This window comes from Lipophrys pholis (genome assembly GCF_963383615.2).
Source record: "Lipophrys pholis genome assembly, chromosome: 22".
Classification (NCBI taxonomy): Eukaryota; Metazoa; Chordata; class Actinopteri; order Blenniiformes; family Blenniidae; genus Lipophrys; species Lipophrys pholis.
Genome location: NC_137644.1, coordinates 9,772,108 through 9,786,132, shown reverse-complemented (window position 1 = coordinate 9,786,132; position 14,025 = coordinate 9,772,108). Strand labels below are relative to the sequence as shown.

At 44.2% G+C, this 14,025-nt stretch overlaps 1 protein-coding gene across 6 annotated transcripts; it reads left to right on the top strand.

Annotated features, from left to right (window-relative positions):
* The first annotated feature begins 3,242 nt into the window (after positions 1-3,242).
* cdhr5-rs (cadherin-related family member 5, related sequence) lies at positions 3,243-13,830 on the top strand. 6 transcript variants are annotated; one of them, XM_080492572.1, is made up of 16 exons: positions 3,243-3,386; positions 4,528-4,575; positions 6,679-6,755; positions 6,879-7,087; positions 7,316-7,372; positions 7,451-7,543; positions 7,619-7,705; positions 7,813-7,923; positions 8,037-8,201; positions 8,465-8,555; positions 8,730-8,836; positions 8,941-9,141; positions 9,220-9,342; positions 10,383-10,461; positions 10,962-11,149; positions 12,638-13,825. In XM_080492572.1, exons 3-16 carry the CDS (start codon positions 6,689-6,691, stop codon positions 12,659-12,661), a joined length of 1,602 nt encoding a protein of 533 aa, XP_080348698.1. In that variant the 5' UTR covers positions 3,243-3,386; positions 4,528-4,575; positions 6,679-6,688; the 3' UTR covers positions 12,662-13,825. The 6 variants fall into 6 exon arrangements, with proteins under 6 accessions (XP_080348698.1, XP_080348694.1, XP_080348697.1 ...); XM_080492568.1 differs by having other exon boundaries at positions 12,658-13,824; XM_080492571.1 differs by having other exon boundaries at positions 3,259-3,493.
* Positions 13,831-14,025: the final 195 nt, after the last annotated feature.

Genomic DNA, 14,025 nt, shown 5'->3' with positions numbered 1-14,025 from the left:
CTGATCAGGACGCCCCCTGGTGGTCATCCAAAGGAGGTTTACCAATCACGTCCCACTGGAAGGAGACTCTGAAGAACCTGCTGCAGAGATTCTATCTTGGATTTGGCAGAGATAGAACTAGAATTAGGTCTAGACAAAGTCACTTTTTTGTTCTTCAAACGGACAAAATGCAGACAAAGGTAATGACGATGGATGGATGAGTCCAGGTTCACCAAGTGGCCAACAGTTAAATGATAACCAGCCCTGATTCAGGTGCAGGTAAACTATGATCATGACCTAATCTATAATCCCAACCTAATCCAGGATCGATCATATCTGACCCTGGTGTCCTGATGTGACTATAAAACCTGCTGACACGAGTCTGCAGTCGAGTCTGAGACACAGAAAGGTCAGAGAACACACCAGGTGGACCTTTCAACAGCACAGGGGGGGGGGGGGGGGGGGGGGGGTTATCAGAGGGTTTAGATGTGGACAGATGGACAAGGTGGTTTGATGACAGGATTCACACCTGAGTGTGTTCAGCGGGTCGTTTCCACTCTGATGACGATCCACCGCGTCTGCAGAACAGAGGTGTGTTTGGTACATTTGTGCTTTCGGTGACGGGGAGAAACAAACGTTTTGTCTTCACTGCGAGCGTCTCACACGTGTGTGTGTGTGTGTGTGTGTGTGTGTGTGTGTGTGTGTGTGTGTGTGTGTGTGTGTGTGTGTGTGTGTGTGCGTGTGTGTGTGTGTGTGATATCATCTGTGAGATGAGAGACGTGGTGCAGGTGGAACAGCTAATTACAGCTGATTGTTTCTCAGTCGGAGCCCCACAGAGACATTCTCATATTTACATCTCATCAGCCCCCCTCGAAGTCCTCCACAAACAGACCAGGCCTGCCTCTGGACCTGATCTAGACCAGACCAGATCCTGTCAGACCTTCCAGACCAGAAACCGGACCTGATCTGCTCCAGATCTAGAAAGAGCCAGCCTTGATTCACCTCGGATACACACATGAATCTGAGCTGATTAAGATCTGAACCAGTCCATTCCACTCAGGAACTGGGAAGCTTAAACGATTCATTTAATATAATAAACACCTTGAAGCTGATTTAGACAATAGTGAAAGCAGCTGTTCCACATCCTCCACGAATAATTACATTGGACTTTATTAGATTCTAGTTTATTCATCCCACAATGGGGAAATTTACTTATTACGGCAGCAAAAATGCAAAATAAATAATCAAAATATACATTATACCCTATACCCAATACTGCATACACTAAACCAATGACTGAAGTATGAATGGAGAAGTAAGTGTGGAAAATATAATTTTGTGCAAAATATTTTACAGCAGCAGGGATTGAGATTAAAATGGCGCTGGAGGTATTTCACAGTCAAGTAACTGTTTAACAGGAAAATGATTCTAAAAGAATTTCAAGGCCATTTAAATAGCGAGAAAAGTAGCCGAGGGGCTGATGAGGTGATTCTGACCAAATGTTGCCTGATACTAAGCGGAGGAAATGGAGACTGACGCTGGTTCAGGGTAGAAGAATAGAAGCATCGAGATCAGATTTATCCTCATTAGTGATTCCTGAAGCTGCTGTGATCAGATTAATGTGAGCCCCGGATCAAACAGTAGGACATCCATAATACTGCAAACCCACAAAGCACCAAGACAAAGGCAAACTGCTCGACGGTGAGACACGGGTGCAAAATATTTGGATGATAGATCCCTAACCACAGGACGGGGTTTTGCCTGAAGACAAGGCCTCGACCCAAACTTTGTCCTCCTTCACCCACTGGACAGATTTTTATGTCAAAGGCAAAGCTTAGTTAGAGGCAGTAACATACCTGGACTTGGGAGAAATACAAGATAGCGTCTCAAGGAAAGACCTTGAATGTCTCCGTTCTGCCTTCCAAAAGAAAGACTTCTACGCTGAACACAGACTTTTACATGACTCTTCCCCAGGGGACTTTAAGATTTAATCTGTACGACAAACCTCTGCATGACTTACAGACTAGGAACCAGGACGTCGCTCTGCTGTGGGACAGACTGCTGCACTTCTCCTTTTATTTAGACAGACCCCCTCCAGGACAATAGACACTCTAGTGGACAAGTCTCCACCAGAAGGACATTTCTTTTTTTGGAAGACAGAACTCTCCATCAGACATCTTTGGCCACAAAAAACAACATCCCATGTGCCAGAGCCTCAAGTGCTCTGGGTCTAGTGATTCCAAAGAGCTGACTGAAAATACTGAAGTTACTGAAACAAAATGCAAGCCTGGAACTCACGTTTCCTTGTTTAAACATGTATACTGATGTTGGACCTCAGTTGAAACTTGTCTGAAAACCTGGACTTTGAAAGTGGCTGAGTTTTTTGTTTTTTTTTGGACTCTTTGTTCAAACCAGAATCGGCCACAAGGGGGCGCACCCCAAAACGGGAGGTTTTGATTGTCGTCAACACAGGAGTCTATCATGAACCCACCTCTGTTAAATTTAGCGGTTAGCTGTTAGCCACTAACAGGACTAGTATAAACATTGAATCTCATGTTATTGACAAATGAGCCTGTGTTTCATTTAAAATCTCGGGTGCGTTTTGCTCTGCCGCGTGGATGTTTGTAGACTGTCACAAGTGCACTAATGCTTGTTTTAAACTTGAATTAGTTTTCATTGCTATAATTCAGTCAAAACTACAGACATCTGGTCAAACATCAGACCTTTCCCCGAGAGATAGACTTCTTTCTGAATAAACTGGTCTTGGCCTCCAGTAGATTAAGAAATGTGGCCTTTAATTTCAGCGGAGACCCGCATTTTGAGAGCCTTACTGTGGCCCAAACCAAATCAAAGGCGCTTACAAATAAATCTTCTTTGCTCCGAGAGCAAAACAAAGACATTGAACCAAGAAACCTTCATCGGCAAAGGAAATATCAGCAGACAAGATGATTTAAAGAGACAGATGAGAGAAGATTCTCCTTCTTTCTTCCTCCAAATGACAAACGGGAGGATGGTGTGCGAGTGGTGCCCGTGTTTCCTATTTACTGCGTTTGTTCCGGGTGAAGACGTGGGCGTGTTTCGCCGTGCTTTCACTTTGTCTCCGAGCTGTTTTCCTTCGGAAGGAGCCTCCAGCGGCTGATAATGAGCACAGCGAGCAGCAGCAGGTGGAACTAACAAGCTCCTGTTGGTTTAAAGTCCTGCAGCATGCTGGCCTACTTATCCCGCTCATTAAGGGCCTAAGCCCTCTAATGCTCCCTCTCACACTCCGTTAACACACACACACAAACACACGAACGCACAGCGAGCGGCGGCGGGCGGTCTCTGTTCGCCGAGGAGGAGGCCACGCAACAATGAACTGAAGCTCGGCGGAAAATGAACACATGAAGTGAATGTGTGACGACTCGAAGGCGAGAGACACCGGCCAACTATAGGCCAGCTGGAGAGAGAGAGAGAGAGAGAGAGAGGGGGGGAGGGAGGGAGGGAGGGGTCAGGGGGGTGAGGTTTCCTTCAGCAGGTGAGTGTGGAGATTATTTGTTAGTAAAAGGACAGAAGAGTAGATCAGAGGCTCTGTCCACACGACAACACCGTTTAATGCGACTGCATCGTTTTTGACCGATCATCCACACGGCGCGGCGGGTGTGTGGCGGCACGGCGTGGGGCGGCGCTTCAGGAGCCTGAAAACTGGGGGGGGGGTTTGAAAAAGGGTTCTTCGGTGGAGAAATTTGAAAACACCGCCTCGGATTTGTCGAGTGGACGTACAAGATATTTTCTAAAAACAATGATGTCATCGCCCCCCCACCACCCCCTCCGCGACATCACTTATAACAAAAACAATGGCGGACTACACGCTCCAGAAGCTACCGGGCGCCGTCGCTTTAACGGGGCGATTAGGGGCTCCTTTTGGCTCGTTGTGAATAATTCCAAACAGACAACTGAACCATTTTAAATGCGAATATGCTCCATTTGGTCCTTTTGACACAAAATCAGTGTTGCAGATTGTGAAGGTGAAATACTCTGCTTGCCAATAACATTTAAAACTTTTAACTTTTACATGTAAACAAAGCTGCAAATCGTTGAAAACTATTTTAATCTGAAAACTCCGGCCAAAGTGGAAATTGTGGGAAAACTTTCCATCTTTCCGTTTGCGTAAAGACACTCGGGTGGAGATGGAGTTTGAAGACACAGTGTGTGACAGGAGCGTCACATGTGTGTTTTGCCTATTGTTAAAAGGCACAGCTGCAAACATCAGCTTTTGTAAATGTGTAAACATAGTTTCAGTCTTGACACACGAGATTTACCTCTGTCAGTATTTACACATTCAGTATTATGATTTACCAATGATTCCTGTGTGTCTGTCACGTTTTTATTCCTCCAAGCGGTGAAATTCCAGCACATGAAAAGTGGTTGTTTGTTGCTTCACATCTTATTTAACAGGGTGGAAAATAACAAGAGGCTAAAATGTTTTTAGCAGTAACTGAGTGTTTTCACAGCTCACTGGCAGCCTTGAAAAGCCCAATTTGATAATCTGCAAATGAATGTGGTTCACAGATTTTCTCCAGATATGAAGAGGTGAATCTGCTGTGAGAGGAACACAAGGTAAGATGTGTTTTTGCTTTTGCGTTGGACTGAATTTTGGTGCTCACGGCTGTTCTGCAGCTAACTGGAGGGCAAACGGAAAACCTTTGTTGTGTTTCGGGTGTTCGTTTACGCGACAACGGCGCTCGCGGACAAATTTTGCGGCTATTTGAAAACGGCTCCCAGGTTGGAACTTTTCTGAAGCAAAAACATAAAATCACTTCAACATTGTGTTTTTTTTGTAAAGCACGTCCCTCAGAGAGAAGTCACAACTTTGTGACTTGACCTTTTATTACGAACTGCTTCATCAGGAAGCTAAAAAAGACGTAGCCTTCAAGATGGCGTCAGCATCAGAGCTACAGGTTACGTGTAACTTCAACAGGTTTTATTCATGTACTTTTCTCTACTTGTTACTTTCACGGCTGCAGACTCTTACAACATGACATCCACGTTAGGCCTCTGAGTTAACGGACCATAACGTTGACGCTAACTCCCTCTGGATTACTTAATGTTGAGAAGCAACAAACGGAAGCTTGGTAGTGACCTGATGCTCTGCAGCTTTTATTTCCCAGTCGCTGCAGCTCCAGACTCTGTCCATCTCTTGAAGCACACTTCAGTCTGCACTGAGCCCTGGATATTCTCCATATGACTACCACGCACACTCTCTCTGCGTGTGGGTGGCTTTGTTGGATTTACTGAACGTATGTGACTTTTTAAGTGGATTAATTTATAAAGAAATACGAGAGCGCAAAGCTGAAGTCCATTATTTCTGCCTGTTCTCCTCCGATCGTCCGTCACAATTATGAACCAAGACGTCTGTGTCTTGTGGCGCGACTGAACTTTAGTACCATCTACTGGACTCTAATGACAAACAATCCCCTTTTATTTCTTCTTTTTTGAATTGGATATGAACTGTTGCCATGGTAACAGACTGGAGCTCATCAGATGACTTTAGGCTCCATTTGGTCTCATTTGGACTTTGAGAGGGTTGTGACTCAGGTTGTTTGTTTGTTTGTTGCTTTAAAGTCACCTCTCTCCGACCTCGGCCTGTTTCCCACCTTCAGGACAACAATGACCACCAGTGACCTCAAGAGTTATTTCAGTATTTAGCTGCAAAAATCTGTAGAACTGAGGACAACAGCTGATCGGGTCAGAGTTCAACAGCAGAGAAAACAATAGAATAAAAAAATTGAAAAATCCACACGCATTGCAGGATGTTTGTCCTTTTAGTTTACTCTGGTGTGTTTCTGATTGTTAGGTTCACAGTTTATCAAAATGTGTTTGTGGTTTGCAATTTGAATTTGTAATTCTTTGAGTTTTTTTCAGTTTCTTTGGTAGCATTGATTTGTTTTTGGGAGCTTTGTTTGTTGCTGTCTGTCGCACCTTACTTACATTTGTAGTGATTTGTTTGCTTTCATCGATCTTTTGTGCCATTTGTAGTTAATGTGTTGCGTTTGTTGTTATTTGTACGTCGTTACTTTGTCATGTTTGTCGCTTCTTTGTTCGTAGTTACAGGCATAGTGTTGTTATTTGGAGTTCTTTTGTGCCATTTGTAGTTACTTTGTTGTGTCTGTTGTTATTTATACTAACTTTGTTGTGTTTGTTTGTTGTGACTTTGTTGTCTTTGTTATTTGTTGTTACTTTGTCGTGTTTGTGGTTGTTTTGTGCCATTTGTAGTTACTTTTTTGTGTTTGTTATTATTCGCAGTTACTTTGTCGCATTTATGGTTATTCATAGTTGTGTTTTTTATTTTTTGTAGTTTCATTCACGCCTTTGTTTTTATTTGTAGCTACTTTGTTGCGTATATTGTTATTTGTACTTCTTTTGTTATGTTCATAGTCATGTCTTTGCTTTCATAGTGGTTTTGTTACCATTGTAGTTGTTTTAATTGAAATCCTCTTGTTTTTATTAGTATTTATTTTGTTGGATTCATAGTTATTTGTTGTCCTTGTGTTTTTCTTTAATAATCTATCAATTCTTCTGTGTTTCTATACATGTTTTTTTCCGCCTTTCCAGTGTCTCGAGTTAGTCTTGTAAGTAATTGATCTTTGTCATATTCTTTTTTGTTTTTGTGTGTGTTTCGTTTTACCATTGGGCTTCGGCCCATCGGCCTGTCCTGGACAGGTGGAGGAGGATGTTACGGCCCTGCAGGCTGCTCTTCTGGCAGGCGACTCTCAGACTTTCCTATCATATCGTTACAGGTGAAACAAAGTCAGAAATTCCTGCTGTGAATCAGATGTTCACAGTTTGTGTTTTTGTTGATCAGATTGAACCCGATTGAACAGAACCTGATGTGCTCCTGACCTCGTTGTTTTCCTCCTCAGCCAGCCTGTGTCTCGGAGGGTCGGACATCTTTGCTTCGGTCCCGGAAAACAGCTTAATGGGCCAGTTCATCTCTGACATCCACATCAGAGCAGATCCCGGAGCCAACACCGTGCGTCTGTGTCTGACCGGGAAGAACGCAGATTGGTTCTACTTGGAGGGTCGGACCATAAGACTCAACGCGTCTGCGTCCAGAGTCCTTGACCGAGAGGTAGAGCTGAAAGATGGGCAAAAGACACTGGAGACAAGATCATCACACACCTGACATGCATGTAACAAAAGACCAAAACATACTTGAAACATGAATAAAACACATCTGGGTAATAACCCAAATACACTTGAGAAGGATGACTCAAATACAACTGAAACACACGTGAAACATGACAGAAAGACACCAGTAACATGACCAAAACACGAACGATACACATCTTTGTTTCAGGTGGTGGCTTCAGTCCTGGTTGCGGAGCTGACCTGTTCTGAGGATGACGTGGTCCAGGTAGGTCACCTGATGCGGGCCGTCGGCACGCCCGGTTCCCTTGCAGAGCGAGCTGAGCAGACTGTGCACCTGTTGCAGAGTCGCTACCGGGTCCTGGTGGAGATCCTGAACGTGAACGACAACATGCCGGCGTTCTTGCAGGAGACCATTCTGCCGTTCACCATCAGCGAGGTAAAAAAACATGGAGGCTCGGTGTGTCACAGCTGGAAAGCGGCGAGGACGACTCCAGATGTTTGTGTTTTGCAGGTGACGGCGGTGAATTCTGTGGTTTTCACTGTGAAGGCTGTCGATGCCGACGGAGACATGATCAGCTACATTATTGACAAGTCATTGGTAAGACAAATCCGTCCAGACTTACGTCGTTCCTCTTTACATCTGTAAGAATTCAGCTCGACACCTTCTACCTGTCACCTTTCCACTAAACCATTTATCACCTGCAGCCAGATGCAGAATACTTCAGGATCGACCTGCCCAACACAGGAAACGTGATTCTGAACAAACCGCTGGACTACGAGACCAAAGCTCACCTGCAGCTCGTCTTGTGGGCCCAGGTAAGCCTCGCTCAGGTGATCACATATCAGGCAGCAGAAAACCAGGCGAATATTTCAGACGAAGCTTTCGGGGATGTGGTGGATTAACACGGATTAGCATGTGAATCTGGCAGGAGTCGAACACGGTGGAGAAGTTCAAAACGTCGGCGGTTCTCGACGTCATCGTGGACGACGGAGACGATCACTACCCTCACTTCCTGCCCTGCACGCCCGTGTCACCAGGTGTTCCCGTCTGCATGAACCCCACCTACAGCACCAACATCACACAGAAGCACCAGGTACACAAGCGAGACAACAGGTAAACACCAGAGATAACAGGTAAACAAATGAGACACAACAGGTAAACAAGTGAGACACAACAGGAACTTGTATGACAGCGGGTAGAAACACAAGACACAAGGGGACAAAACATCTTGGGCAGCAGGAGACTACAGGTAAACAACAGTCAAAACAGGTGAACATGGGACACAATAGGTAAATAAACACCTGTTACAACACCTGAGAGTTACAGATGTGTATATATTTTTGTTTTCTATTTCAGGACATTGTTTTGGAGTTTTCTCCCGGGTCAATCAGAGCAGAGGACGGAGACCGAGGGATCGATTCTCCTCTGATCTACTCGATCCTTTCAGGTCAAAACTTTGAATTCAGTGTAAAAAAAACCTGTGGAATATGTGTATTATTAATAATTAATAAACAAAATATGACTAAAGGTGAGCACAGGAGTATACAGGTGGGCACAGGCATATATTGTTTTTTATAGGTGTGTCTAGGTGCGTACAGTCAGTGTGTGTTTGCGTCAACAGGTGATGACCGGGGGAGGTTTGTGATCAACAACAGGACAGGTGACATCAGGTTGACCCGCGCCGTCGACGACCTCCGACAGACTCGGAACTTCACCCTCAGCGTCATGGTAACCATGACTTCCTGTTTCTTTCTCCACCCTCCGCTGATTCTGAACCTTCAGACATGTCTGTCTGTCTGTCTGTCTGTCTGTCTGTCTGTCTGTCTGTCCAGGTGTACCAGGTGGACGACCGGCTGAAGTACAGCGTGGCCTCGGTTCTTGTTCGAGTTCTGCACGAGAACCTGTTCCCCCCAACCTTCAACCAGACCACCTTCAAAGGGTTCATCATCCAGAGCTCAAGCCCCGCCTCCATCGTCTCGACCTACGGGAACCAGGTGCTCCAGGTCCAAGCGTCAGACCGCGATTTCTCCGACGTAAGCGCAGCCGCCTGCAACACCTGCACGTGTCACCTCCATCACACCTGTTGAGTCATCACTGCTGTCCAATCACAGGGCCACAATCCAAACATTCACTACTCCCTCTACCCCCTGTCTGGACTGTACCAAGTCACCCAAGACGGGGTTCTCATCGCCAGGACGGACCAACTGCGTGCCTTCGACAGACACATTCTCCAGGTGAGATTCACCGCCACCTTGAAACAACAACAACAACAACATGGGAGGGAGGATGGGGGGGTTACTCGTGGATGAGCTATGATGCGTTCAGGTGTATTCGTTCTGCTCACCGTCACTCAAGTGGAAATGACATCAAAACAGCAGGAGGAAGAGAAAACAGATGAAAACTAAAAGCTTCACAGTGTGAAACCACTTCAGCAACCAGAGAGCTGAGGGGTTGATAAACCGCGAGAAGACAAACAAACAGACAAAACAATGAAAGAGAGAGAACTACGAGGGAATGAATAAACAAGCCAGAAAAACAATCCCATTAACAACGAAAAACTAAAGAAACAATGCAAAATAATTTACAAATCAACAAATAACACAAATGTGCAAAACTCTGACAAACCATACAATAAACAAAAGAAACCATTAAAATGACAAAAGCAACATAACAAAACAAAAAAACATGTCATCTTAAACACTCAAAACCAAATCACAAAACAAAGATTCTAAAATAACATGAACAAAAAGACCCCAAACATTTACCTCGTAATTAAAGACTATTACAATCACCCAACTCCAAACAACAAAAACAAACTAAAAATAAAAACGGATTATAAAAAACAAGACAGCAAGAAATAACTAAATAAAGTAAAAGTAAAACACCCTTTGAAAAAGAAGAGATCAAATGTAAACATAGAAGAGGGACAAAGTAAAAACTGATTTAAAAAAAAATAACAGTTTCAAATCCAACGTAGTAATTTTAAAAATTCAACTATCAAAAAAAGCACATAAAGAAATCCAATGAAAAAATGAACTAGGAGAACAAACAAATCAACAATCAACAAATATCTCAAGAAAAAAACTAAACAACAAACAAGCCGTCTGATAAAAATAAAAAGTGTACAAACAAAAATAACAACTATACCAACTAATCAACATATATACAGATAAAGAGAAAACATCCCCCTGAAAAAATTAATCGATCTTCAGGTCAGACACGCTTAACATTTAATCTTTTTATTTTTATTTTTTCTGGCTGTTTCCTTTTGCAGGTTGTGGCCAGAGATAAAGAATCAGGAGAAGAAGCTTCCGCCTCAGTGGACATTGAAGTCCTGCAGAGAGGACAGGCAGGTGAGAGGGACGACTCCATCAGGACAAATTCATCTCACACGTGTGAACATGAACTCGCATAATCTCACAGGTTCTTTGTGTTTTATATTCCTCGTGGTGTGTTCACTGACATCCTTTTGTTTCCACCTCTTCGTGGTGCGTTCACTGACAGACTCATTGTGTTTTATATTCTTCGTGGTGCGTTCACTGACATCCTTTTGTTTCCACCTCTTCGTGGTGCGTTCACTGACACAGACTCATTGTGTTTTATATTCCTCGTGGTGTGTTCACTGACATCCTTTCGTGTCCACCTCTTCGTGGTGCGTTCACTGACACAGACTCATTGTGTTTTATATTCCTCGTGGTGTGTTCACTGACATCCTTTTGTGTCCACCTCTTCGTGGTGCGTTCACTGACACAGACTCATTGTGTTTTATATTCCTCGTGGTGTGTTCACTGACATCTTTTTGTGTCCACCTCTTCGTGAAGTGTTCACTGACACAGGTTCTTTCTGTTTCTAGTTCCTCGTGGTGCGTTCACTGAGCAGCAGCTGTTCGGCCATGTGGACAGCCAACTGGCCGGAGGAATCGCTCTGATGATACTGTTGATGTTTCTGTCGGCGGTTCTGTTTGTGCTGCTCCGGACCATCCGGAGGGGACGACTGCCGGAGCCTGAAGTCGACACTGGAGGAGGAAAACAGTCGAGTGTGGTACGAAAACCTAAAGTTTCAACGACACTTCTCACTTCAGAATTTCACAATGGCTTGTTTTAAGCGAGGAAAACCTCTTTTCTTTTCCTGAGCGGAGCAGTGAACAGTGACGGTCTCTGTTTCTGCAGAGGTCACTGTGGTCTCAGGTGGTGAGTTCAAAGACGCTCTGTCATTTTGGGTTCCCTGTTGTGGCACCAGTGTTGTGTTGTGTGTCGCCGTTGTGTGTTGTCTTCACCGTGGCGAATGAACAGAACTTTGTTCGCATTAAAGTTGGGATGTTGTGTAAAATGTGAAACGAAAAACTAAAAATCTACTTCAACAGACAATCCTCGATGTTGCTCTCAGACAATGATTTGATGGAGCTTTCTTATACAATGATTTTTCGCAGACGTGTTCGCAGACGATGGTTTTCCAAAATGATTTCAGACAATGGTATACGGAAGTGTTCGCAGATTCTGAATTTCTGAACTGTACATTGACAATGGTTTTCGCAACGGATCACAAAGATTTTAAGAAGTATTCGTAGATGGTGGTTTTTAGAGTTGATGGCAGATTATGTTTTTCTGAAGTGTTCACTGACAATGGTTTTCACAATTGATTGCAGACAGTGGTTTTCCGAAGTGTTTGTCGATGGTGAAGTTTTCACAGACAGTAGTTTTCAAACGTTTTCACAGACGATAGTTGTGTGAATTGATTGCAGACAATGGATTTTTGACCAATCACAGACATTGGTTTTCATAAGTGTTCCCAGAAGCTAGATTTCTGAAGTGTTCACAGAGAGTGGTTTTCAGAAGCGTTTACATACAATGGTTTTCACAATTGATCACAAAGGTTTTAAAAAGTATGCACAGACAATGGTTTTTTAGAGTTGATCACAGACAATGGCTTTCAGAATTGATGGCAGATGAAGGCTTTCCGAATAGATCACAGATGCTGGATTTCTGAAGTGTTCACAGACAGTGGTTTTGATCAAAAATACCGGTCGCTGGTTTTGAAAAGTGTCAGGAGACAATGGTTTTCAGAAGGGATCTCAAAGGTTATAAGAAGTGTTGGCAGGCGATGGTTTGACGAAACATTTATAAGCGATCGCTTTCTGAAGTGTTCGCAGACAATGGCTTTCAGAAGTGATCACAGACGATGTCTTACAGAATTGATGGCGGATGATGGTTTTCAGAGGTGTTCACAGACAATGGTTTTTACAATTGATTGCAGAATTGTTTCAGATGTGTTCTATGTCCATGCGGTGGTTTCCAGATCAATCATGTATTTGTTGTAGTGCGGCCTGGGGACCAGATGATCACCATCATCCAATCCAGGCTGTCAACACTGTCCACAGACAGTGGTTTTGAGAGATTTGAACACCAGTACATTCTGGATTTATTTTCATTTTAAACAACATCCCCACTCCTCAGCTGTTAGTGTTTATTTGATGTTTTGTGTTTCCGTCCAGCAGTTTTCTTCTGCTTTCGATTCAGACTAAATCTTGAGCCGTCCTCTGTGTTTCTCAGGTGAGCTCCAGTCCTCAGATGTTCCTGGACGAGCCGGCGTACAGCCGAGCGTTCAGCCGCCAGTACGAGACGTCGCAGGCCGACTGCTTTCAAGGAGCCCAAGGACTCTACACCCGGAGGCCGTCCCATCGTCTTCCGCCTTCGTCCTTGGACCTCGCCGACCCGGGGGCCCGCTGCAGGTTTCACTCAGACCTGTTCGCCGTCGTAGAGAAACCTCCAGGTGGACTCCACGCCTGGGAGATCATGATGTCGGATGATCTGACACCCACAGGCGAGTCTGCAGGTTTACCCCCTGGTGAGTTAATGGAAGTGACCACCGGGAAATCTCAGACAGCCATGAAAACCAGCCAATCACTGGAGACGCTGCACAAGTCGAGAGGATCGAACAGGACTATGAGTTTGCCTAATGTTCAGCCAATTAGAGAGAGGGTGACACACCAGCCAATCAAAGAACAGGACCCATATCTGACACACCAGCCAATCGAAGAACAGGCACCATATCTGACACACCAGCCAATCGAAGAACAGGACTCATATCTGACACACCAGCCAATCAAAGAAGAGGACCCATATCTGAGTCCCCAGTCAGTCAGAAAGAAGGACAAAGACTGACCCAATAGCCAATTAAGACAAAGGACCCATAGCTGACAGCCAGAGAGCAAGATGAGAGCTTGACAAACCAGCCAATCAGAGAGAAAGTCCCATAGCTGACCCGCCAGCCAATCAAAGAGAAAGACAAAGACTGACCCAATAGCCAATTAAGACAAAGGACCCATAGCTGACCAGCCAATCAAAGAGAAAGTCCCATAGCTGACACACCGGCCAGTCAGACAGGACAAAGTGACCCATTAGCCAATCAACACACCCATAGCTGACAGCCAATCAGAGAGTATGACCCATCTGTAACACACCTGCAAATCAGAGAGCATGATTCAAGTCCAATTAATCTGCCAATCAGAAAGTAGGACACAAATCTGATGGACCAGCCAATCAGAAAGTAGAATCTCACCTTCCAGAGAAGCCTGAGATGTTATTTGACACCAGCCTGTTTCACTGAGCCATTTTTCTGATGTAAATTCAACCCGTTTCTTTGTTGTGTGGTTTGAAGGAGCTAAAAGAGTGTAATAAATGCTGATAAAGACCCATAAATTAAAGTGTATATTTCAGGATTTCAGAGTGTTGTTGTTTTTTTCAACAGAGTTCCAACTGATAAAAGACATCCTGACATTAAACAATGACAATGAATAACATTCAGCCTTTTAGAAGCTTTAAAACACAGATTCCTGCACGCAGACATAGAAGAAAGAAAAAAGAAAAACACATGTAGGAAATGACAGAAACGAACCACTAGATGTCTTCATATTGTGT